This window comes from Podarcis bocagei (genome assembly GCF_964188305.1).
Source record: "Podarcis bocagei genome assembly, chromosome: 4".
In the NCBI taxonomy this organism is placed as follows: Eukaryota; Metazoa; Chordata; class Lepidosauria; order Squamata; family Lacertidae; genus Podarcis; species Podarcis bocagei.
This window is the reverse complement of record NC_138128.1, coordinates 93,417,816-93,442,993: the sequence shown is the minus strand read 5'-3', so window position 1 is coordinate 93,442,993 and position 25,178 is coordinate 93,417,816. Positions and strand designations below refer to the sequence as shown.

The 25,178-nt window shown below is 44.5% G+C and overlaps 1 protein-coding gene across 1 annotated transcript in view; it reads left to right on the top strand.

Annotated features, from left to right (window-relative positions):
* Window positions 1-812: 812 nt before the first annotated feature.
* CFAP99 (cilia and flagella associated protein 99) overlaps window positions 813-25,178 on the top strand; it is a 38,819-nt gene continuing 14,453 nt past the window's right edge. Inside the window, exons 1-10 of the mRNA XM_081191958.1 lie at window positions 813-925; window positions 2,332-2,462; window positions 4,942-5,086; window positions 5,923-6,017; window positions 7,087-7,199; window positions 16,938-17,106; window positions 20,402-20,482; window positions 21,321-21,392; window positions 23,356-23,409; window positions 23,858-23,946. Of these exons, the coding sequence (XP_081048084.1) occupies window positions 2,349-2,462; window positions 4,942-5,086; window positions 5,923-6,017; window positions 7,087-7,199; window positions 16,938-17,106; window positions 20,402-20,482; window positions 21,321-21,392; window positions 23,356-23,409; window positions 23,858-23,946 (932 nt within the window). The 5' untranslated portion in view covers window positions 813-925; window positions 2,332-2,348. The remainder of the gene's footprint in view (window positions 926-2,331; window positions 2,463-4,941; window positions 5,087-5,922; window positions 6,018-7,086; window positions 7,200-16,937; window positions 17,107-20,401; window positions 20,483-21,320; window positions 21,393-23,355; window positions 23,410-23,857; window positions 23,947-25,178) is intronic.

Here is a 25,178-nt window from a genome sequence, read left to right as displayed (position 1 = left end):
ATGGGAGAGCTCAGAGGAAGTCCAAACTATGTTAATGACGTTAGAGGTTTGAGCAGCTAATTAATTTGTATGGTCTGGGTGTTGGTCAATATGTATTTTTATTTTCTTATATTCTTTTTTGTTTATATTTGTGATTTTGTCTTTATTTTTGTTGTAGTGTGTGGTATATTTGTAAGAAACTTAATAAAAATTATTTTTTTAAAAAATGAAATAGCTTAAGGAGGCCAGCAGAATTTTGGCTACAGGGGTGTAAAGGCTGGATCTACACCTGCAGCAGAATTGTCAATGCACGTGGGGAAAATGGGTGAGATGAATCAAGGATGGGCAGGCTTCAGACTTGTGTGATCCACTTTAAGCCACAACCTCAAGCTCTGCCAGGCAGAGTGAAGTGCAAAAAGACCTGAGCACATTCTGAACCGTGGGAATTGGTTTCCATGTTCAGAACTGAACTCCCTCCGTTTCTCACGGGACTCCACTCCTGCCTCTGACCCGCTTTCCCTTCGGGAAAAAAAGCACGTGGCGTCTCCCTCGAACTCGGATCTTCTTCCTTCACGCTCGCACACCCCATCCTCACGTTATATTATACACCCGAAGCGGGAAGAGCAGAGCCGGTGGGTGAACTGGGACCCGGGACCCTCTATCCAGCGGCAGCTCCCGGAGCAAGAGGGCGCAGGAGCGGGGCAAGAGCGCGCCGGTTCGGAAGAGGGAAGAAGCCAGCTTTCTAAATCCCGCGGCCGGGCGGCGTCGGGCTTCGCAGGCCGCCGCCGCCGGCCGCTGCCATTGGTTGCCAGGCAACCGAGGCGGCGTCCGCGAGGGCGGCCATTTTCTCTCGCTCGGGACGGGGAAAGCGTCTCTCTATCTCTCTCTCTCTCAGCGGAAGGTGAGAGAAGCGGCGTCTCTCTCCATCTCTCGGGTCGTCGGTCAGGTGAGTGCCAGACTCACCTGCTGGATCAGGCCATTGGCCCAGCCAGCCCAGCCTCGCAGGTGCCCGACCCAGGCAGGAGAGAAGCATTTCTCCACATGAACTTCTATCAGGGCGCCAATTTGAATTTTAAATATATATATATATATTTTTTGGGGGGGTTGTCAGCTAAGCCCTGTCCCGCATAATGAATCACACGATGCAGCACACAAACACCATTTCAATGGCCATCAACTTTTTTTGGGGGGGGAGGGCAGCTTCCCCAAATATTTTATGGGGGGGAGGGCAAAGGGACCTCGACCCCTAGGTGTGGGATCCGAGGACTTCTGTCATGTTGCCTCTTCATCGCTTTTCCTAGTCTAAACCAAGTGGTTCCGAACCTTTTTTTGGCCATGCCTCACCTAAGCATCTCTAAATTCCTGATGACCCCCCCCCCCACATATAATTCTTATTATTCAAAAAGTGATCTCCTATTCACGTGGAGTAAGCCTAAAAGGCCATAAACTTGGTCTGAACAAGCTCGAATTGCCACCCCTTAAAAATCAAATTGCCCCCCTGTTGGGAAGCACGTCTGCAACTGTTCCTTACAAGGGAGTCGCTCCAATCCCTTGATAATTTTGGTGGCCTTTTTTTCTGAATCTTTCCCAGCTCCTTGAGGTGAGGCAACCAGAACCGTACGCAGTACTTCAAATAGGTCACCCCACAGATTTGGATAATTGGCATTATGATATTGACTGTTCCCTTTCCCCCAATTTCTTTGTAGTGTGGAATTTGCCTTATTATTTTTTTATGGCCACCTCACACTGGGTCAACATCTTCATTGAGCTATCTAGTATGACCCCAAAGTCTTATTCCTGGCATCATGAATGTGGAGTCTCAACTTAATATTTAGTGTGTAAATATTAAGTAGGAACTTCTGGCGTATTCTGAGCTCCCACGCCCCAGTAAACCTTTTCAGTAGCATCCAGACTTGCAGTGCACAAGGACACCCAGGCAAGGAAACTATTATACCTCCTCCCCTGAAATCTGGGAGCAGGGGCTAGATACAACAGAGAGTCCATAGTTTAGGGCTTTTGAAATTTTATTTATTTAACAATTGTGTTGTGAACTCAAGAGTACGTACCTCGAAATAAGCAAAGTGGCATTAAAGAATTAAATGCATATTTTTGAAAAGAAAGAAATTGAAACGTCACAAAATGTATTTTAATAGTAATTGTAAAGAAACCTGGCATTTAGAATTCAATTCTGAAAGTCCCCCCCCCTCATCTTTTCAAATACTACCCCCTTAGCATAAATCTCAGCATATATTTGGAAGAGTAGCAACACTGGTATATTCATGAAAAATAGTATCTATACTTAGATTAAACTGCAACTGATGACAATATGTATATATATTTAATGATTTACAGGAATCTTGCATGTGAAGATGGCCAGCCAGCTGAAGCACATTGAAATTGTAGTCCAGCAGCTTAATCGTTTCAATTCTGAAAATGAGAGTGTTGGGCATTTCTTGGATGAAACAGCTGCTAAAGCATTTCAGGTATGCAGAATCCTACTTCATCCTGCACAGTTTTCACATTTTAAGTTGGCTTTCTTCCTTTCTTAGAACTAAGCAAGATTAATCTTAATGTCACCAGATATCAAAATGCTTTAAGTGGATGGGGGGAGAAGTAGGAGCAATAATAATAATAATAATAATAATAATAATAATAATAATAATAATAAAAAATTTTATTTATATCCCACCCTCCCCAGCCGAAGCCGGGCTCAGGGCAGCTAACAACAATAAAACAGTACAAAAGTACAACACAACACAACACTCTAAAATCATTCATTATAAAAGCAAACTAGATCAAAATCCCATGGTGGTGGTGGTGGGGGAATAATCTGAAATATCTGGCTTGGCATGTTGTTAGACTAGTCCTCTGAAATATTAAGTGCAAACACTTAAAGTTTGTTATTTTTAAGCCTCTAGATAAATGCATTAGTTATAGGTTGGATTTCCATTTAAACTAGTAAGAAGATTGTATGCCTCTACTTTAGAAGAAGGAAATTAATTTTAGGAATAGCACAAGAATATTGACATAAACAGGCCTGAGTGTGATGCATTAATGGATGCCCAGGTGTCAGTTGCTGGACTGTGGAAATTATCTTACAAGCTCCACTTGGTTTGGGATGTATGCCAACCATTCCTTTCTTTGTCTCTGCTACTTTATATGATGGAAAGATAAGTGGGGAGACAGGAGCAGTGGGGGAGATTCTTAAAAATAGAGTCCTCAGCCCTTTGTTGATCTTGCCATGGAATCCAGGAGAAGTGTGGATTCCAAAGTGGACCTACGTCAAATCTGCTCATTAATCTTGGAAGTGTGGATCAAGTGAGTCTGCTTTGGAAGCTGAATTTGCCAAATTCCTTTCCTATTCCTAATACGTTTACACAGAAATCTCATCCATTCACCTTGACAGAGCATTAATCAATCCTATTTTGTCCCCTCTCCCTACATCATCTCTCTGCACAACTGTCATCAAGTGGGTGAAAGGAATAATGCTCCTGTTTCTTATCCCTATTCCATTCTTTCATTTGCTCTTTCCCCATAAATCTCCTACTCCTATTCTTCCCTGTTCCCCCTTTTCTGCCCGTTAGCCTCCTTTCATCCTCTTCCAGGTCCTTAATATGCTCCAGAAGTGCTTCCTCCCTAGAACATGTGAGATCTTAATCCCAGACCGACTGACAACCTTCCCTCCACAGAAAGAGACTGGACTGCAAAGCTGGTTGTCAAACAAACCTTTGTTCCTTTAGCAGCTGGAACATTTGAGAGTTCAGTGGCAACACATTAGCTCACCATCCATTGTCAGAGGCTTCTGTGCCACAAGTACAGAATGTTTGCATTGTTATTTTCCACCACTGCAGATGTTGTTGCAACAGGTCAGGGGGCAATAGAAAGCTTGACCTGGTCCACAGGCCTGAGATCCACTACCCTTCTCTAAACCCTGACTTGTTGTCTTGATAATTCCTATTAGGAAGCTCAGATTTTGCTGTGAGGAACTGTAGTTCTTGATTAATTATCAAAATATATGTATCATTTGGGAACATGTATGTGTTGTTGTGCATGTGTAACAGTAAAATGCACCAGCTGTGGTTTCTTGCTTTAGCACAGGGGTCAGCAAACCTTTTCAGCAGTGGGCTGCTCCACTGTTCCTCAGACCTATTTTGGGGGAAAAATGAACAAATTCCACAAATAACCCAGAGATGCATTTTAAATAAAAACACACATTCTGCTCATGTAAAAAAACCAGGCAGGCCCCACCCACAAATAACCCAGAGATGCATTTTAAATAAAAGGACACATTCTACTCATGTAAAAAAAAGCTGATTCCTGGACCGTCCACGGGCAGGATTGAGGAGGCGATTGGGCTGGATCCGGCCCCCAGGCCTTAGTTTGCCTACCCATGCCTTAGCACTATGAGATGAGGGGCAACAACACTTTGCAGAGATCTCACTTTGACAAGCATGAAATAAATTACACAGCAACTGACTTCAGAGAGCAGCCCATCATGACAAACGTCACTGTAGATTTTGTTATGGGACAAAAGGAATTGGTCCACCAGATGTTCCACTGTTACAGAAAATGGTTTAGAAAGAGCTACAACATAGAGCACAAGGTGGAATACAGGAAACACTCCTCTACACATAAAATGATGTTTGTCCACTGCAAGAACTGGACCAACCTCTCTTTCAAAGTAATCTTGAACCATATGGCTGACCTCACTCAGAGTAGCTATGCTGGAAAAACTCATGAGCACAGTGCATAACAAGGAGCTTCCTTTTCCAGCAAATTATTTGTGGGCTTCATCTTGTCAGAGACCTTGGATTGTTAGCTCTATGGAGTAGTGACTCAAGCCAGTGGCAATAGTTCCTTCCTTAATGGCCAATCCATGTTATCATTGGGCAGAGAATTGTGGTGTTTTGTTCCATGCGTTGGACTTTGCTCCCCAAATTGTAATCAATTTAATCTCTACAGGATTTCAGTGTAACAGATGAAACCTTTTTGATGGCAACTTTATCTGGCTGTATAGAATATAAACCTCTGTTGGATGTGGTGGTCAATGCATTTTATACCAGAGATGGAAAACATTGCCTGTTGTCTGAGCATAATCTTTACGTTGGTAGGTATTATCTAATCAGAATATAATGATTTAGTGTTGGGTATTACATAATTACAATATAATGACATAGGAAATTTACATGGGGTTGTCATTATCATTTATTTGCAGTCAACAGACTATATATATGTGTGTGTGTGTGTGTGTGTGTGTGTATGCGAGCCATAGGTTCGCCACCACTGACTCAGGGCCTCTGGATGAGCATATTCTGCCTAAAATGGTGAGGCTGAGTCATGATACCTCTAGACACACTGTAATGAGCTTGAGAAAAGCTGAACCAGAGAACTCCTTGCCACAAGAAAATCACTGTGGCAAAGAAGTTGGGAATTTCTCCTGCCAACCTAGCAGTCCGAAAGCACTTCAAAGTGCAAGTAGATAAATAGGTACCGCTGCGGCGGGAAGATAAACGGTGTTTCCATGCGCTGCTCTGGTTCGCCAGAAATGGCTTAGTCATGCTGGCCACATGACCTGGAAGCTGTACACCGGCTCCCTCGGCCAATAAAGCGAGATGAGCGCCGCAACCCCAGAGTTGTCTGCGACTGGACCTAATGGTCAGGGGTCCCTTTACCTAAGATATCAATAGAAAATAATGTCTGTCATTGGCAGCTGACTATGCCAAACTCTAATTCCACCTGCTACAATTATGTGATGTGACATGCTTTGCTTCTGCACCATCATTTTGTAACTGGTGGGCCTCAGTAATTTTCATGTGACTCCTGGGGATCAAAAATTTGAGAACCCTTCTATATACTAACTTTGCACTATTCCAGTAACGTTATCAATTTTGTATCATTATCCATATTCATCCATATAATGCAAATCTATTTTGTTTCTGATAGTTGTTTGTTATTTGGCCACTTTTCAATTGGATGAACTTGGACTTCAGCAGTTCTCAAGAATGGTTAAGGCAGCAGATCCTGTTAAAATATGTAAGGTAAATAAAACTGATGTAGTTAAGCAATTAATTTTTTTTTAAAAATCCAACATTTTTGTTATCCATTATGGGTTAACTGGTTCCCCCCAATAATGTATTAAATTACATATCTGGATATCAATAATGAAAAGGTTTCATTGTCAATCAACCAGACAAAGGTTGTCCACCATATAATTACTTGCCTCAGCAAATGGCAAGCTACCCCTCCTAGTGGTGCAGCAATAAAACTGCTGTCACATTTGCAAAGCTAAGCAGGGTCCTTTATGGTTTTAAATTGGATCGGAGACTGTTCAGATTGCTGCATTGCAGAGGGTTGTACTAGAATCACTAGATGACACTTGGGATCCCTTTCCAATTCTATGATTCTGTACCAGATGGGTCGGATCCAGAGTTGTTTGTCCACAAAAGGAAGGGCTTCTTCCATTCACAGAAGGCACTGAGATCCAGTGAAGGCTGTTATTTTCAGTTCCCCCTGCAGCCTTCCCCTGCCTCCTCCCATATTGCTCTGTACTTTCTCCCAGCCTAGTGAAACAGATTTCTATTACACAGGGGACTGCAGGAAGAAGTAGAAATCAGCTAAAATTGCCTCTCAACTTCTTCTAGATATTTATTTATTTAATATATTGCCCAATACCCTCAGGTCTCAGGGTGGTTCACAGGATAAAATCAGAATAGAAAACCACAAAGTACACAATCAAAATAAAAAACCCCCCAATAACCCCCCCACCCCCAATAACTCTCAATCTAACCCTGTGGTTGCAGGATATTCAGTAATCTCAACAGAATTCAAATAGACATAGGAACGGATGTGGACTGGTTGCAGTCAGTGCTTTTTTTCTAAAAAAAATGTTTAGGGGTACTCTCATTTTCCTACTCATATTGAAATACTGCCCCGCAATGAGGCCAAACTTAGATTCACAAAATGTTTAGGGGTATGCGTACACCTGCGCCCCCCCCGAAAAAAGCACTGGATGCAGTTCTTAGGACAAACAAAGTAAAATATCTGACCCAATGTTTAAGGCGGCTACTGGGTTTTCTCTGATTTTAATTCAGAGCAAATTCTTTTTAGTTCCTTAGATTCTTTTTCGATGTTGTAAATTTGCACACATGGATAAAAGATGAATGGAACCAGATATATGATTCTGCCTATGTAAAAGAAAACTGGATCGAACCATTGCTAAGGTAAGCAATAATCAGTACAATCCCATTCGTGTTAAATCAGAAGTGAGTCTCATTATGTCTGATGGTGATTACTCCCAGAAAGCGGCATAGGATTGCAGTTTGTGTCTGTTAATAAATTAATGATAATTAGAGTATCTTAAGCATCACTTGCATCCCAGAAATTCCAGTTCGCCGTGGTTAGTTTATAATTTATATATTTATTTGCAAGGAGGCTGAACTGTTTGTTTTACCAAGACTTGGGTAAGCAAACAGGATGGGGTTGGTCTTACCTGGGTACTTGATGCATCATCAGGGCAGATTTGAGGGGTAGGGTGGGGCTGTAGTCTGTAGGAATTCCATCTCTCTTCCAGTCTGCTTAAGTTGGGATCTAGTGTATCTGTACTGGGAAGTCAGGACAGATTAGGGATTCTGTCGGTTTACCACCTGCCCTGGTGCCCAGTTGTCTTCCTGCCTGAGCCGACAGGTGGTCTCAGATGTGGTCTTGAGGACTCCCAGACTGTTGGTTCTGGAGAACTTTAACATACATGCCTAGTCCACTAAATCTGAGGTGTCTCAGAATTTCATGACCACCATAACAACCATGGGTCTGTCCCAATATCATGTGGCAGTCCTCAGCATAATGTCAACCCTCCCTTATTTGGCGAGAAAGTCCCTTATCCCAGCGCCGTGTCCCGCTGCTGTCCCTTATTGATGATGTCCCTTAAATTTCCCGGGTTTCAAAGGAAGCAGCTCCTCTCCCTCCCTCCCTGCCGCCCAGGGAGGAGGGAGGCTCCAACTGTGTTGCTTGGCTGCGTTGCTCACCCAATAAGGAGTCTAAGAATGACTGGGGGGTGGAGCTTGCATGCCTTGTGCCGATCAAATCGGTCGCGTTTCCTGGGGACTCGCCTTTGCTCAGCGCTTCCCAGTGGAGAGGAGACGGTGGTTTTCCTTGCTGCATCCGCTTTGCCGGGTTGCTGTGCTGTGGGAACCACCGCTTGAGACTTCGTTTGGCTGCTGGCTGGGCTTTCTGCCTTTGGCTCGGAGAGGCTCAGAAGCTGAACATACCTGTGGCCGGAAAATCCCTTATTTTCGCTGCTGGTCCCTTATTTTCGAGGCTGCTGGTCCCTTATTTTCAAATCTGTAAGTTGACAGCTATGGTCCTCAGCCCTGATCTGATTTTCTCAACCAGGTAGAAGGAGGATGATCTGAGAATGCAACAGGTGAGATCACATCCTGCTGAGATTTAGCGAAGTTTTTAATGACTGATGTTTTAATGTATTTTTAATCTTTATTGGAAGCTGCCCAGAGTGGCTGGGGAAACCCAGCCAGATGGGCAGAGTATAAATAATAAATTATTATTATTATTATTATTATTATTATTATTATTATTATTATTATTATTATTATTATTATTATTATTATTATTTATGGCTTCAGCCATTTCCCCCCTCCTCAAAAGTGGAGGCCCTGATACAATTATCTACCCTCAGAGGTTAATGGCGGCAGCTCTGTAGGATTTTCCATCTGATGTGACTGGCAGTCCTGTCCAATCCCAGGATGACCCGTGGAATATACAGCTGAACTAGGCCACTGACATACTCATCGCTAGGCACCCTTTCTGACTTGCCTGCTTGTTATATTCCAAAGTTTAGGGCAATGAAACAGGCTGGGCAGTGGCTTGAATGCCAGTGGAAGAAAACTCAAGACGAACGAGCCTATTCATTGTTAGTGAAGACAGCGAAGAAGAACGTAGCTGTTTCACTATGCCACCCAGTGGAGTTTTTCTAGGTAGTAATGAGGCATTTTACATTACGGAGGTGGAACAGACAGTGGCCTGCTTTGAAAAACATTTTGAAGATAAAATTGCTTGGACCCATCATGACTTTGATTAGGTTATCATCACAAGTGAATCTCAAGAAGTCTCTAGAGTGCAGTCTAGTCCTGTTTTGTTGCCAAAATTTCAGTTGGTGCGACTCGAGGACAAGTAACTTGGACCAGTATGGAAAACTGTGGCTCCTTGCTCCTTATGGCTGATAAAAGCTAGCAAGGAGGTTTGGGTCAGGGAGCCTATAGAAAATGGTCCTTTTGTATCTAAGAGAGCTAAGAAGCAGGGTTCATTGATTCCGCTTTGCTGGAGGCCCAGCTCCATCAGGCAACTCCTGGGCGCCTTTTTGGCTGAAGAGCAGGTACAAATGCTCTAACTAAGTAAATAAAGTAAAGACAGCAGTGGTAAGGAAATGCCTTATAAATCCAGAAAATTAAATTAATATTGTCCATTTCCTGGGCAGGATTTTTGAGCGGGTGGTCACTAACTAGCTCCAGGCTTTCTTGGATGTAACTTTTTTTTTTTTTAGCTCTATTTCAATCAGAATTCAGCCCTGGTTTTACCATGGAAGCTGCCTTGGCTACCTCTGTGTTGTTGAGCATTTTTAGGAATTCATACTGTATTTTGTTTTTACATTTTCTGGCTTTTAATGGATTTTATCTGATTTGTATTCTATCTCTTTAACTTGCTTTTAAACCTTTGTGTATAGCAACTAACAAATGTAATACATAATAACAATAACAACAATAACTAATAATAAGCAAGGAAAACAAAAGTTATTCAGAATAAAACGTAAATATATGACTTTATTAGTGACCCAAAACAAGCAGAAGCAGAAACTTTGAACATTGAAGTTATGAACAGTGCAAACCTATGCATATTTATTTATTTAGTAAGCTGTGTTCCATAGAGCTTACTCCCAGGTAAGTGTGCATAGGAAAGCAGCCTAAGTAACTGTAGTGCATTGGCCCTCCTGCTTTGCCATACAGGAAGTGTCTGAGTCAGCTGTTGGGCACTGTGGTTTCCGCATCAGTTTGGTGCTGTATGACCTTTTCTCTGTAAACCTCTTGTTATTAAGGTTCTTAGGAACAGGGGAAGCTGCCTTATACCAAGTCAGACCATCGGATCCTTTAGCTAAGTGTTGTTTAGACTTACAGGCAGCAGCTCTCCAGGGGTTCAGACAGAGAAATCCTGGTGGGTTATGTATCCTCTGCTTGGCCTCCTCTTCATGATACTACTTACTAGGGGTAGTGCACAGGGACCAAAATTTATCTTGTATCTGTGTTTTAAACAATAATAACAATCCAATATTGTCAGGGAACTGCCATCGGAGGAACAGGTGGTGGAGGGGCTCAGGGAGGTAGACAGAGACTCAACAGCTGAAGCAGGAACCAGCAGGGGGAGGAGTGGCTCTCTGAGGGAATGCGAGCAGGTGGGAGGGCTCAGAGACACTTCCAGCGAGAACAGTGGGGAGGTATCTGAAGCTCCCATAGGGAGACCCACGCCTCGCCGGAAACTGTCACGCCGTGAGTCCAGAAGGCGGGTTTCCGTTAAGGAGCTCTTATGCTGGAAACGATTCCGAAAACAACCACTGTCGGAATCTATGAGTGACTAGGGCAGACATGTTTGAGGAGCTCTGTCACACACAGAGGTTTGTGGAGTTGCACAAACTCTGAGGGACCACGATTTTACGCACAAGCAGCTAATCATCCCATCACAGCATTCCGACAGTCTCTGTACGCTGCCTGTGCAGAAGAAGGCATCATGAGCGACCCAGCCGGAACCGAAGGAGCAGGGGTTGGAGCTGGTCCAAGCTTGGAAGAAAGGTACCGAGCGTTGGAAATCCAATTGGCGCTGCAGACGGCTAGGCTTGAGGAGAGAAGGGCTCAGGATGCAGACAAGAAGGGGAGAGCCACCCAGTTCACCAGAAAGGTACCAGGATTGGTGCAGAAATTTGGGGGGGACCCCAAGGACTACCATGCCTTTAGAACAGAGATGCAATATGCCCTCAATGTGCAGTTTGATGAATTCCCTGACGAGGAATCGCGAGTGGCTTTTGTGATTGGGCATCTTGAAAAAGGGGCGAGGGACTGGGTTAGACCCCTGATGGCAACGCATAATGACGTCCTAAAGGACACCATGAAGTTCTTTCGTGCAATGGATCTCATGTTTTCCAGCGATATTGAGGAGGGAGTGGTGCGCAGACAGTTAATGGCTTGCAAGCAGGGAAGCCGATCTGTCCGTGAGTACTGGACTGAGTTCACCATGCTGGTTCACAGATTGGGGTGGGATTTATCGGCGGCACCCATTCAGATGCTATTTGAAGAAGGTCTTTCTTCGGCTGTGAAAGACGAACTGTCCCGGAGCCCCAGAGCGGTTTCTATGGATCAGCTGACCAAATCTGCGCTGACCATAGGAGCGCGCCAGGAGGCGAGAGCCTGGGAGAGGCGGGAAGGTAAGGGGGAACGTTGGAAGGAGTTCCGCATTCCAGACATTCCTGAGCCAGCTTTCCCGCCGGCAGAGCCGATGGAAATCGGAACAGCGCGTGCGCGCGCAGTTTCAAAGCCCAGTGAAGGGGGTAGGAAGGAGGGAAAAGGCGCCCGGAAATGCTATCTCTGCCAACAGCCAGGTCACTTTGCCAGAGTCTGCCCCCAGAGGAAGGAATGGCAAGGGATGGTGGGAGCTGTTGAGGGAGGAGTGGAAGAGATATCGGAGCAAGTAAAAGCCAACGCCTGGCTGCCACCGTCGGGGCACAGCAGCCAGGCCAAAGAGAAGTGAAAGTGCCCACGCCAGAACCTCCCAAACCTGCCCTAGTGATAGAAGTGTCACTAGAGTTGCAAAACGGATACCCTCTGAAGATTAAGGCGCTGTTGGACTCAGGCAGCTCCTGCAATTTCATGAGCAAAGAGTTTGCAGCTGAACACCAGATACAGACGATCCCTTTAAGCAACCCCCTACAGGTGACCACGATCGATGGCAGGGAGCTGTTGGGAGGGGAAGTCAGCTTGCAGACCGTCCCAATGATAATGAAGGTGGCAAGGCACACAGAACTGATAGCGTTTAATGTGGCCACCTTGGGAGGGGCTCCCATTATTTTGGGGATGAGCTGGCTGGCGTTACATGATCCACTGGTGGGCTGGCATCAGAGAGTGGTTTCCTTTGGTTCCGCACATTGCTTAGAACACTGCAGGGAGGGAAAGGGTTCAGCAGGAGCCCAAGCTACCCTAGCAGGGACAGAAGTAACGGAGAAGGTGAAGGTACCACGACAATACGCAGATCTCAGTGATGTGTTCAGCGAAAGGGAAGCTGACCAACTACCCCCGCATAGACCCTTCGATTGTCAAATCAATTTACTGCCTGGGGCGCAGCTCCCCGCAGGCAAGTTGTATGCCATGTCAGACAGAGAAATGCAGGAGTTACGAGAGTTCATTGACAAGAACCTGAAGAGGGGTTTCATCAGAGAGTCAAGAGCGGTGGGAGGTAGTCCAGTGTTTTTTGTGGATAAGAAAAACACGGACAAGCCGAGACTTGTGTGTGACTTTCGGGCCTTAAACGCAGTGTCAGAACCATTGGCCTTTCCCATGCCTAGAATAGATGACATTTTGAACAGGGTGCGGAAGGGAAAGATTTTTACCAAGCTGGACCTAAGGGGGGCGTACAATCTGATACGTATAAGGAAAGGGGATGAATGGAAAACCATCATGTTCACCCCTTTGGGGGCATTTGAATATCTCGTTATGCCATTTGGATTACAAGCAGGCTCAGCGTGCTTTCAATCGCTGATGAACCACGTACTAGGGCCTTTGCTTTACAAGAATTGTGTGGCCTTCCTGGATGACGTGTTGGTGTATTCTGAGAATGAGGAGCTAAAAAGGGCCTTCGCCTCTGAAGAACAACTTCTGCATGTGGATTTACAAAAAAAGATGAGAGTCGAAACAGACGCATCAGACAGAGCCATAGGGGCGGTGCTTCTTCTGCAGCCAGGGAAGGAGGAGTCAGAGTGGAGACCGTGTGCTTTTTTTCCGCGAAAGCTGAACAAATCCGAGAGGAACTACACGGTGTACGATCGAGAACTTCTTGCTATTCATGAGGCTTTTCGGAGATGGAGGCACCTGCTAATTGGCGCACAACATAAGGTGCAAGTGTGCACTGACCACAAGAACCTAGAGTATTGGAGAACGGCACGAGTGCTCAACCAACGGCAGTTGAGATGGGCCCAGGAGTTCTCCAGATTTAACTTTGAGATTTGTTATGTGCCAGGCCCAGAGAACGTTAGGGCGGACGCTCTCTCACGTAAACCTGAATATTTGGAGGGGGAGGGAGCACCCGAAGAGAGACATGTCATTCCAGAGGACCGCTGGGTGTGTGGGGCGGCATTGGTGGGGCAAAGAGAACTGGTAGAGGGAACGGAGAATGATGAATACGCACAGGACAAACTCAGGGGACTCAGGAGGGAGGGAGATAAACCCGGAGGTTTTGAGGAGAGAAACGGGGCGTTGTACTACAAGGGAGCGTTATATATACCTGAAGGAGAGTTGAGGGGGAAGGTACTCAAGCAGCTGCACGATAGCCCCACAGCGGGGCATTTTGGGCAACACAGAACCATGTGGCTGGTGACCAGGGAATTTTGGTGGCCCAAAGTCAGGGAAGACGTGCGGGAGTATGTGAGGAGTTGTGACCAATGCCAGCGCGCCAAAGGGGAAAGGCGAGCGCCGGCAGGGTTGTTAGAACCGCTACCCACACCAGAAAGACCATGGGAAGCAGTGGCCATAGATTTCATGACTGATCTGCCAAGGTCCAGAGGGAAAACAGCCATCATGGTTGTGGTAGACCTGTTAACCAAAATGGCACACTTTATAGCCTGCTCACATGCGGTCACGGCAGAAGAAACAGCTAAATTGTTTGTAGAAAATGTGTTTAGGTTGCATGGCGCCCCCTTGAGGGTGGTTTCAGACCGAGGGAAACAATTTACTTCCAGGTTCTGGAGGAAGCTCATGAGCTTACTGCATGTAGAGGTTAATTTCTCGACTGCCCGGCATCCTGAAACCAATGGGCAGGCGGAAAGAGCCAATGGCATCCTCCAGCAATATTTGAGGTGTTATGTTAATGACAGAGAGAATGATTGGGTGGAGAAGTTGGCATTGGCGGAATTTGCCTACAACAATGTGGAGAACGTGTCCACGGGGATGAGCCCCTTTTTGGCTAATTACGGGTGCCATCCCAGGGCTTTCCCAGGGGGGGAAGGGGAGAGATGGAGCGTTCCAGCTGCCGAACAGTTCGTAGAAGAAATGGAAGCGATCCATCGCCAGCTCCAACTTAACTTAGACAGGGCCAAGGAGGAATATAAGAGGCAGGCAGACAAACACAGGAGAGAAGGTGAAACCATTAGGGTGGGGGACCAAGTGTGGCTGTCAACCCAAGGGTTACCCTTCAAAGGGGGTTGTAAGAAGTTAAGACCCAAAAGATTGGGTCCATTTGAAATCACACAACAGGTCAATCCAGTGGCTTTCAGACTCCGGTTACCGAACCACATGAAGCTGCACCCAGTTTTCCACAGGTCATTGCTGTCACTGTATAAAGGGGACAGAGAAGGGAGGGTCACTCGGGGACCAGCAATGGAGGAAAGGGAACAAAGCTACCATGTAGCGGAGATCCTCGATTCCAGGTGGAAGGGAGATCAAGTAGAGTATTTGGTAATGTGGGAAGGGGAACCGGAGTCGGAAAACACCTGGGTCAGGGCAGAGGATGTCAATGACGAGGTTTTAATAGAAACTTTTCATCAGAGGTTCCCACGTAAACCTCAGCCTGTAGCGAGGTTCCGGAGGGAATACTTTGCCACCACCAACGAAGAAGAGGAGTTGGAGGGGTTCACAGATTCCGAGGAGGAGGAGGATTCAGCGAGCCAGGACGGCGATCGATGGAGGGAATTGTTCGAGACGTCTGAAGATGAAGAAGATTCTTTTCGGGGTTTTACCTCCTCACCTCCCAGAGGAGAGGAAACGGGAGGGGGTGAGGGGGGCCCTGGAGGGGAGGTGGATGTCAGGGAACTGCCATCGGAGGAACAGGTGGTGGAGGGGCTCAGGGAGGTAGACAGAGACTCAACAGCTGAAGCAGGAACCAGCAGGGGGAGGAGTGGCTCTCTGAGGGAATGCGAGCAGGTGGGAGGGCTCAGAGACACTTCCAGCGAGAACAGTGGGGAGGTATCTGAAGCTCCCATAGGGAGACCCACGCCTCGCCGGAAACTGTCACGCCGTGAGTCCAGAAGGCGGGTTTCCGTTAAGGAGCTCTTATGCTGGAAACGATTCCGAAAACAACCACTGTCGGAATCTACGAGTGACTAGGGCAGACATGTTTGAGGAGCTCTGTCACACACAGAGGTTTGTGGAGTTGCACAAACTCTGAGGGACCACGATTTTACGCACAAGCAGCTAATCATCCCATCACAAATATGTTTTTGACTCGCTCTGTCCATTTTGATTTGTAATTTAGATTCCAAGCTAGGTAAAGGTAAAGGGACCCCTGACCATTAGGTCCAGTCGTGGCCGACTCTGGGGTTGCGGCTCTCATCTCGCTTTATTGGCCGAGGGAGCCGGCATACAGCTTCCAGGTCATGTGGCCAGTATGACTAAGCCACTTCTGGCGAACCAGAGCAGCTCACGGAAACGCCGTTTACCTTCCCACCAGAGCGGTACCTATTTATCTACTTGCACTTTGACGTGCTTTCGAACTGCTAGGTGGGGAGGAGCAGAGACCGAGCAATGGGAGCTCACCCCGTCACGGGGATTCGAACTGCCGACCTTCAGATCAGCAAGTCCTAGGCTCTGTGGTTTAACCCACAGTGCCACCCGGGTCCCAGATTCCAAGCTACTCTGTATAAAATAAAGCTCTGTGCCTCTGGCTTCACTCTTCTAGGGAATTTAGTTATAACTTGCTCCCCGTTGGGCAGAATTAATTATTTTTTTTAAGGCACAGGAGTGCCCCCCCCCCGAGTGGATTAAACCTCCCAAATGGCAGACATATAGGTCCAGGGGTTTTTATGGGGAAAGTAAAAGGGATTCACTTTTCCTCTGTAATCCATATTATGGAGGGCAACCCCTTCCTTCTTTAAGCCAACTAAAACTCTTAAATTCATATTTGTTTTATGTATTTGAGGGGAGGGGAGCGGTGGGTTGTCTCTTGTACTTTCCTACCTTAAAATAAGTAAGAGGTGACTGAGTGGTGTGTATTCTTGATTGTACATTTTTAAAAAGATTAGCAGCTTCAGATTGGTGCTTTTTGGTGTTGGGAGAAGACATCCTCCAATAGACATTACAAGATGAGGCTGCCCTTTATTCGGCCTGCTGGATTCTCTGCTGGGTAGCAGGGAGACCTCATTATCTTGCTGTTGGGTAGTATAGCATCACAGGTACTTCCCAGAATCCAATTGGTGCATTCCATCGGAAATGGTATGTTGAGGAAATGTGGATCTCAACATCGAATACTTGAAACTGTACTTCCCAAAAATTTACTACAAATTGGGTCATTCAGGCCACATATGATATGGTCATGGATTTCATGAAACTGGAAGACATTCTGCATTAATGTTTATATTATCCTCAACCTAAAAGACAGGGTAAATAAAATTTTAAAAGGCATTGGGGAAAACTGTATATAGTTTATATTTACCAAAGTTAACAGGCATAAAGGGACTTGATTTTAACCATGTCAGACTGTTTCTCCACCTAACTCAGTTAGATGGCTGCAACTCTCAAGGCAGAAGTGTTTCACATGACCTGATTCTTTTAAGTGGAGGTTCCAGGAATTTAACCTGGAAACGTCCACATAAAAAAAATGTACTTCCCACTGAACTGTGATTCCTCCCTTCCATAGTCTGTTAGAAAAGAATATAAGATTAAAAAAATGAAAATAAGGTTATATATTCTTTTTGTTTGAAGATGGCAGCCCAAAATGAAACAACTGATTGATCAGCTTGATGACAAATCAATTAAATGCACTGCTACAGCGTCAAAGACAACTGAACCAAAGGCGTTTAACTTGACAGTCCCTCATCCACGAACTATTATGGTTCCTGAGCTAATTCCACAAGTAGAAAAAACGAAGCCTGTGAGTGCTGCTTTTTTTACCAAAGAAAGTTTGTCTGATTTCTGATAATATCTGAACCGTAAATAAATTAACAGACTCTAAAAGGCAAACCTCAGTTGAAGAAAGCGCTACGTATTAGTTATTGAAGATAAATCCTATAAAAATCGTGTTTTTCTGTAGGGCAGTATCACTGCTGCTCCCATCAGCCCCAGCAAGCACGCCACTGGGCCTTGCCAGAGCTACCTGCAGCTGTGGGGGCTCCAGTGGGCCTCCCTGGGCCATATGTGTACATGCCAGGAACCCCTGAAGTTGGGCGATACCCGGCACCTATACTTTCTCATAATACTATAATTGGGACTGGAAGTAGATTCAGAAAAGAAAGTACATCAGATGCGCTGGTGGCCACGGCTTTAAAAGAAGTTTAAACAAATCCATGAATGATCATGGAGCTCTCAATGTCTGCTTGTCACGATGACTGTATGGAAATTGTAGATTCGAAGGCAATATGCCACTGAACAGGGTGGATGAAAATCAATTTTATATATATATATATATATATATATATATATATATATATATATATATATGCTTTCGTAGATTTTCACGGGTACAGGAATGTAGGTTTTGGTGTCTTCGGGTGTCTTCCCGTGTAAGAGTTGGGGTGTCTAGGCGACGTTTCGACGAGGTCTCACTCGTCATCTTCAGGCTGGTGCTTTCGGCTTCTTGTTACTAGAACAGAGCCAAGCTCTGTTCTAGTAACAAGAAGCCGAAAGCACCAGCCTGAAGATGACGAGTGAGACCTCGTCGAAACGTCGCCTAGACACCCCAACTCTTACACGGGAAGACACCCGAAGACACCAAAACCTACATATATATATATATATATATATATATATATATATATATATATATATATTTGCTTTCGTAGATTTTCACGGGTACAGGAATGCAGGTAGGTTTTGGTGTCTTCGGGTGTCTTCCCGTGTAAGAGTTGGGGTGTCTAGGCGACGTTTCGACGAGGTCTCACTCGTCATCTTCAGGCTGGTGCTTTCGGCTTCTTGTTACTAGAACAGAGCAGGATCTCAGTGTTTGAGTTCCTATAAATACTGTTGAGGGGGTGTGGTGTATAGCCTCCAACGTTCTGGGCAGAGAGGGAGTTCCCAGGTTAGTGTGCCTTTTCTTCTTTTGTTCCTTAATTACTTGAGGGATATCTTGAGTGATTTCTTGAGTGATATTCTGAGTACCACTTAGGAGGGTCATTAGGTGTGGATTAGTTGCTAAAGCTTTCGTGTCTTGACCTCTTGAGCTTGTGAAAAGTTTTTCTGAGAAGATGGCTGTACTGCACTTAGTTGTGCTCTGGCTTGGCTTCGTGTATAGGGGCGAGCTGTGGTTTTGTGCCCTGTGCCAGCCAGATCTGTGTAGGGATTGCAGGGGGGTGCAGCATCCGGAGGTGCCACTATGGTTTGGCTACTGGATGGTATCTGTACTTTATCTGTTTTTGTGGGGAGGGCTAATTTCCAGATGTCTGGCAGGCGGGACGTGTCGTCACGCTTGTTCATGTTGTGAGGGTGTTTCTCTATCTCGATGGCTTCCATGATTATTCTCTTGTGGTGATGTTCCATGTTAAAGAGCAATTTGGAATCTGCAAAATTAATTTCGTGTCCTGTTTCTTTCATGTGTTGGTAAAGAGAGGAAGTTTTTTCTTCTTTTTTGACGGCATTCTTGTGTTCTGCGATACGTGCATTTATTCGTCTGTTTGTTTGTCCAATGTACGTGGAAATTAGCCCTCCCCACAAAAACCGACACCAGAACCAGAGACACACAGAACGCCATCTCCAATCAACCACACCAGACCCAAACCCAGACCCTCTCCACAGATAAAGTACAGATACCATCCAGTAGCCAAACCATAGTGGCACCTCCGGATGCTGCACCCCCCTGCAATCCCTACACAGATCTGGCTGGCACAGGGCACAAAACCACAGCTCGCCCCTATACACGAAGCCAAGCCAGAGCACAACTAAGTGCAGTACAGCCATCTTCTCAGAAAAACTTTTCACAAGCTCAAGAGGTCAAGACACGAAAGCTTTAGCAACTAATCCACACCTAATGACCCTCCTAAGTGGTACTCAGAATATCACTCAAGAAATCACTCAAGATATCCCTCAAGTAATTAAGGAACAAAAGAAGAAAAGGCACACTAACCTGGGAACTCCCTCTCTGCCCAGAACGTTGGAGGCTATACACCACACCCCCTCAACAGTATTTATAGGAACTCAAACACTGAGATCCTGCTCTGTTCTAGTAACAAGAAGCCGAAAGCACCAGCCTGAAGATGACGAGTGAGACCTCGTCGAAACGTCGCCTAGACACCCCAACTCTTACACGGGAAGACACCCGAAGACACCAAAACCTGCATATATATATATATATATATATATATATATATATATATATATATATATAGTTTTTTTAAATTTATTTTTTAAAAAAATTTAAATCGGATTTTTAAAATAAAATGCTTTTGAGGGAAAAATCTAAAGATAGTTATCCATTTAAGTTACATTACAGTCCAAAGGCTATTCATCAGGAAATAAGGATTCCTTTTAAGTTTTTCATGTGTGTTAAAACTCAGTCTAAGTTTTTTTTTAATTGTTTAACCACATCAGTTAACAAATATGGATACATATGCTATAATGTTATTGTTTTAGTTCAATAAATTGTTATTAAGGAAATGATTATTTTTCTCCTTCCAATAAAGCACAGCAGAAAAGTTGTCCAGATATAAACTGTTAACTTATGAAACCTTACAATAATTTCATAGTTATCTGTCTATGTAATTCTCATAGTATAACCAAATCAGTAATTTTTGATATAACTGTAAAAACTACTCTGAAAATTTATTATTCCAAAAATGAAACCTTCATCTGGTTGTAAGTATTAAGATGATACCAGCAAGAATGAGTCTTTCTGTAAAAAAATGATTTAAGTCAAGTCTTACTGACTAGTGATTTAAACCGTGGTTTAAATAAATTTGATCTAAATCAAATCCACCCTGCCACTGAATACTAGTTGCTGGCAAGCAATGGGAAAGTGGTACTTACTGTGCTCACGCGTTGCTTGTGGGCTTCCCAGAAGCAATTGGTTAGGCATTGTCAAAAACAGGTTGCTGGACTAGATATGCCTTTGGTCTAAATCAGCAGGGGTTTTCTTTAGTTCTAAAGCAAACTGTTGACATATATGTTATTCAAATCTTTTCAGACCTCTTTGTTACCTAGTACTTTCTAACTCTAAATTATTGTTTCTGTGTGCTTAGGTTCCTAAAAGTACTTATAAACCCCAAAAACTGAAGCAGCAGCTAGAAGGAATTAAACTGAAGAATCGTCGCAAAGCAGAGGCAAGTTCAGTATTATCTCTTTATAATCTATTTAGGGCTTGTCCGCACTGCTGTTTGCCCCACAACTTTCCTTCAGGGGAAACTAAACGTCAAGCAGGTTTTCTGTGGATTGACATTTGCTCCTTCAGCGGCAAAGAGCAGAAAAGAGTGGGGCAGTTGGAAAACCACTTCCAAAAGTTGCTTGCACGCACAAATAACAATGGATTTGCAATAAAAATGATGTCTCAGGGGACCTTTAGACACTCTACTTTGCATCTTCAATTCATCCCAGTCCTCTACCCTGGATGCATTTGATCTACTCCTCCCACAAACTGTTAAACCTTTTCATCCCTGTTGATGTTTAGTTGTTTAGTCGTGTCCAACTCTTCGTGACCCCATGGACCAGAGCACGCCAGGCACTCCTTTCTTCCACTGCCTCCCGCAGTTTGGGCAAACTCATGCTGGTAGCTTCAACAACACTGTCCAACCATCTCGTCCTCTGTCGTCCCCTTCTCCTTGTGCCCTCCATCTTTCCCAACATCAGGGTCTTTTCCAGGGAGTCTTCTCTTCTCATGAGGTGACCAAAGTCTTGGAGCCTCAGCTTCAGGATCTGTCCTTCCAGTGAGCACTCAGGGCTGGGGCTGATTTCCTTAAGAATTTTCACCCCTAGCTTACCATTAATATCTTTATTGATGTTTTCACACAGCCAAACATCCCTGGAGGAGAACTAAAGGAGAACTAAAGTGTTAGCCAACTTCATCCACTTTTAACTTCATCTTCTCTTTCTACACCCGCTGCGCCCCCACTGCACAAAGTGGGGAAAGGTATCATGTTACTAAAATTATTGTGTCCCCTATAGGAACTGCTGCTGGAAGCAAATGTTAACCAGTTCTCCTGTGCAGCCCCCAAACCTGGATGTCACTGTGGTGCTGTAAGTAAAATCAGCATGAATATACATATTCAGTAGTGTGGGAATGAATAATAAGTCTGCCTCTAGTATTGGGATGTTAGGATCAATCATTTTATTGAGATTTCCTTGTTGAGATTTCCTTGTTGAGATCATAATATTGAACTGCAGTTTTTGTATTGACTATTAAAAAAAACACAACTAGAATAGAAGAATGACATACAGTGTAATCCTTACTTGGATTGCAGCTATGACCAGGTAGTTCCTACTACACATCTCATTGGGGCCACAAGCTCACTAAGTGGCCTAGGCAAGACATTTCTACCCCAGCCTCAATCCCACCTCCTTGGCCTGTAATAGTGGGGGGAAGGATATAACTCTGGACCACCTTATTGGGTTGTTGCAAACATTACATGAATAATGTAACCTATCACACATTCCCCATAGCCACTTCCGATCTTGGGAGGAGGTGGTGTTGCAGGCTTCACGCCCCCAACACGTGCTCGGAGGCTGGCTTCCAGCCCCCACACGATCAGGGGAATCCTTGGGCCGCGTACTCCCCTGAGCCAGCCAGTCGGCTGGCTCGGGGTGTGTGGCTTGCCTCATTTAAGGCAAGCGCGGGCCCGGGATCTCCCTCTTTGGCCACTCAGCTGCGTTTGTTTCCCACCCGCCCACCCTTTAAGTTTCCCCTTCTGACCTTGCTATGGACCTCGGTTGGTCGTCGTTGAGGGGCCTGGTAGGAATTTTTTCCACTTGGGAAATTGGCACCGGTTTTTCGCCTACCTCATAGCAAATTGTCACAACTCCTTTGGTTTGGGCAGTTAGACATTGGTAGGGGGATTGTTATGTAGATGGGTTGGGGGGGAGGAGCGCCATCACCTCCCCCAAATATTGAAGGGTAGTCTGGTAAAGGATTCCGGGGGGCGTGGCCTCGTCCGAAGCCTATGGAGGTCAGGGCCTAAAGCACGCCCCCGAGCGGTGACCCCGGGGGAGTCCCTAGTTGATGTGCATCAGCAGGGCTCCCCCTGCTGGTGTTAACCCTTCCCCGGCCTTCAAGCAAACAGGCTGAAGCCGGATAGTCGGATAGGACCAATGCCTAAGCCAATACCGCTCTTTACCTGTAACCAGTAAAGTTGTGGCCAATTTAACCCATTAACCTAAAATGATGGTGTCATGTGTCTTTATTTTTACTGGTGGGAGGCGGGAACCTGCCACACAACCTGTCATAACCCTAAGTAAGCAAATTGAAGGCTTTCTGGGGGGAGGAAGATGGGGCACTTTGCTTCTCCAGCTACGGTTTCTTTCTTGCCCTTCCTGATCTATCGGCTGCCACATTTTCAAGCCCCACAAATCTTGCTTTGACAGAGCAGGCCTTTTGAGCCTTAACCTTTGAAGCCTTACTCGTTTTAGGATCCATATATTTACTGGACCTCCTTCTCATGTTTCAGTCTGCTGTAATGGTCACCTGGGGCTTTCTCTGGATGGCCCCCGTCATTTGAAGTGCAGTATGGTGCCACCTGAAAGGAAAGCCTTTTCTGTGAAATGCCCTCGCCAAGGAGGCCCACTGGGAGACCTCACTGCTATCATTTAGGCACCCGGCAAAAGCATTTGTTTCCCCAGGCTTCCAAGAATTGCTGGTGTTACCATTTTAAACTTACCACAGTGTGATTTTGCTGTCTATTTGAGTGGTCTGCCCCTGCTTTAGTTCTTTTGAACTTGCTATATTAGTATAGTATAGTATTAGTAGCATCAGTGTTATTTTTCTTACTACTCTTTTAGTTACCATCGGGACATAAATTTATGGAGAATGTGTGCGATAGAACTTAAAAATAAATAAATACTGACTTTTCGTGTTCAGAGGCAATATACCACAAAATGAAATAATTTTTATATTATATTATATTATATTATATTATATTATATTATATTATATTATATTATATTATATTATATTATATTATATTATATTATATTATTATATTTTTAGGGTATAATTCAGACTGTTGCGGAGACCTTTCAAGCTCAGAAGATCCAAGGGGAGGTGAGCAACTTGTTTGATTATGTTATCCAGGACGTAAGAGGTAAAATTTCAGATTTGGTATGAAAGTTAATAGTTCTGCATTTGAGAGGCACACCTCTCTTTAATAATTAAATATCTTAGTTAGGTAAGAATCCTGGTTTTAATGATACTTTCCTTGTCCATCATACCCTTAGCTCAGTGTAATACATGGGGGATACTGAAGTGTTCAGAATACAAATTAAGGTATTACATTAACCATTTGAAGTCCTTAAAAAGTTCTTTAGAATTTTATTGGCTGGTTTTATTGGCTGAATATCAGCTGTGGATTCAAACTTTCAGAACCATTTATTAAAGTTTTTCTAAACTGCCTTTATTATATTTAAATCATTCCAAGATTCGTTACTGCTTTTGTAATTCTTTTTGTATTGCTTTTTGTAATTCTCTATTGTTGTGCTAAATTTCCTGGCAGATTGACAACGTACCTGTGAAACTAAACACAACAGCGATCTTAAGAGAAGGTGTCCTTTACCAACGAAAAGTGGAGCAGGAGCTTAATAGGTACTTTTTACTCTTTGTGCATATGCATTAACTGAAAGATGTCACAGAATCATAGAATTGTAGAGTTGGACAGTACCTCAAGGGTCATGTAGTCCACACCCCTGTAATTCTGGAATCTCAGTATTGCATTCAAGTGAATTAATCAGTTGTTCTTAATATAATTATTCGCTTCTTTTCCAAACCTTCATGAAAGATTCCAGAAGCCAGCTCATCAGAAGCTTGTTGCTTGTTCAGGTGATGACAAGGCCAGAGCCCTGCCTGAGGAGAAGGCATACTAAGAATATGCCATACAGTCCTCTACAGTCCAGCCCAAATTTGGGGTGGTGAAGGACTGCAATGCAGGCCTCTTAAATAGTGCTTTACTGGTAATACATTACAAAACAAATCAATATTTCAAATCACTGTACCCCAAGATCACACTGCTGAAATACAGTGGTGCCTCGCAAGACGAAAAGAATCCGTTCTGTGATTCTCTTCATCTAGCGGTTTTTTCGTCTTGCGAAGCAAGCCCATTGACGGATTAGCGCTATTAGCGGCTTTTATCGGCTTATCGGCTTATCAGATCAGCTGATAAGCGGCTTAGCGGCTTAGAAAAAGGGGGGGGGAACCCGCAGGAACTCGCAAGACATTTTCGTCTTGCGAAGCAAGCCCATAGGAGATTCGTTTTGCGAAGCACCTCCAAAACGGAAAACTCTTTCGTCTAGCGAGTTTTCCGTCTTGCGAGGCATTCGTCTTGCGGGGCACCACTGTACAGTCAAATATTTTCCAAAATAATAGGTATATGCCGCCATGGCTTGATAGAAGTTTATATAATTATCTGTATAAAATTATAGAGATAATAGAAAGTTTTCTCGTTCATAGTACAGTATTACGAGTTCCAGACAAATGGCATTGACTGACAGTAGGTTTTTTATTTTTTTATTTCTATACCGCTTTATATTTTTAATAAAATCTCAAAGCGGTTTACAGCATATTAAATCAATAAATCAATGAAACATTAGCCAGGCGATGTTCCTCCAGCCTCATGAGGAGCCTCTTCAGTAGGGCTGGTGAGTGTAGGTTGAGGACAGGCAAAAGGAATGATTTCAAACAATACATGGAATTCACTAGCACAAGATTGGTGATGCCCAGGAACCTTGTTGTTGTTTAGTCATTTAGTCGTGTCCGACTCTTCCTGACCCCATGGACCAGAGCACGCCAGGCGCTTCTGTCTTCCACTGCCTCCCACAGTT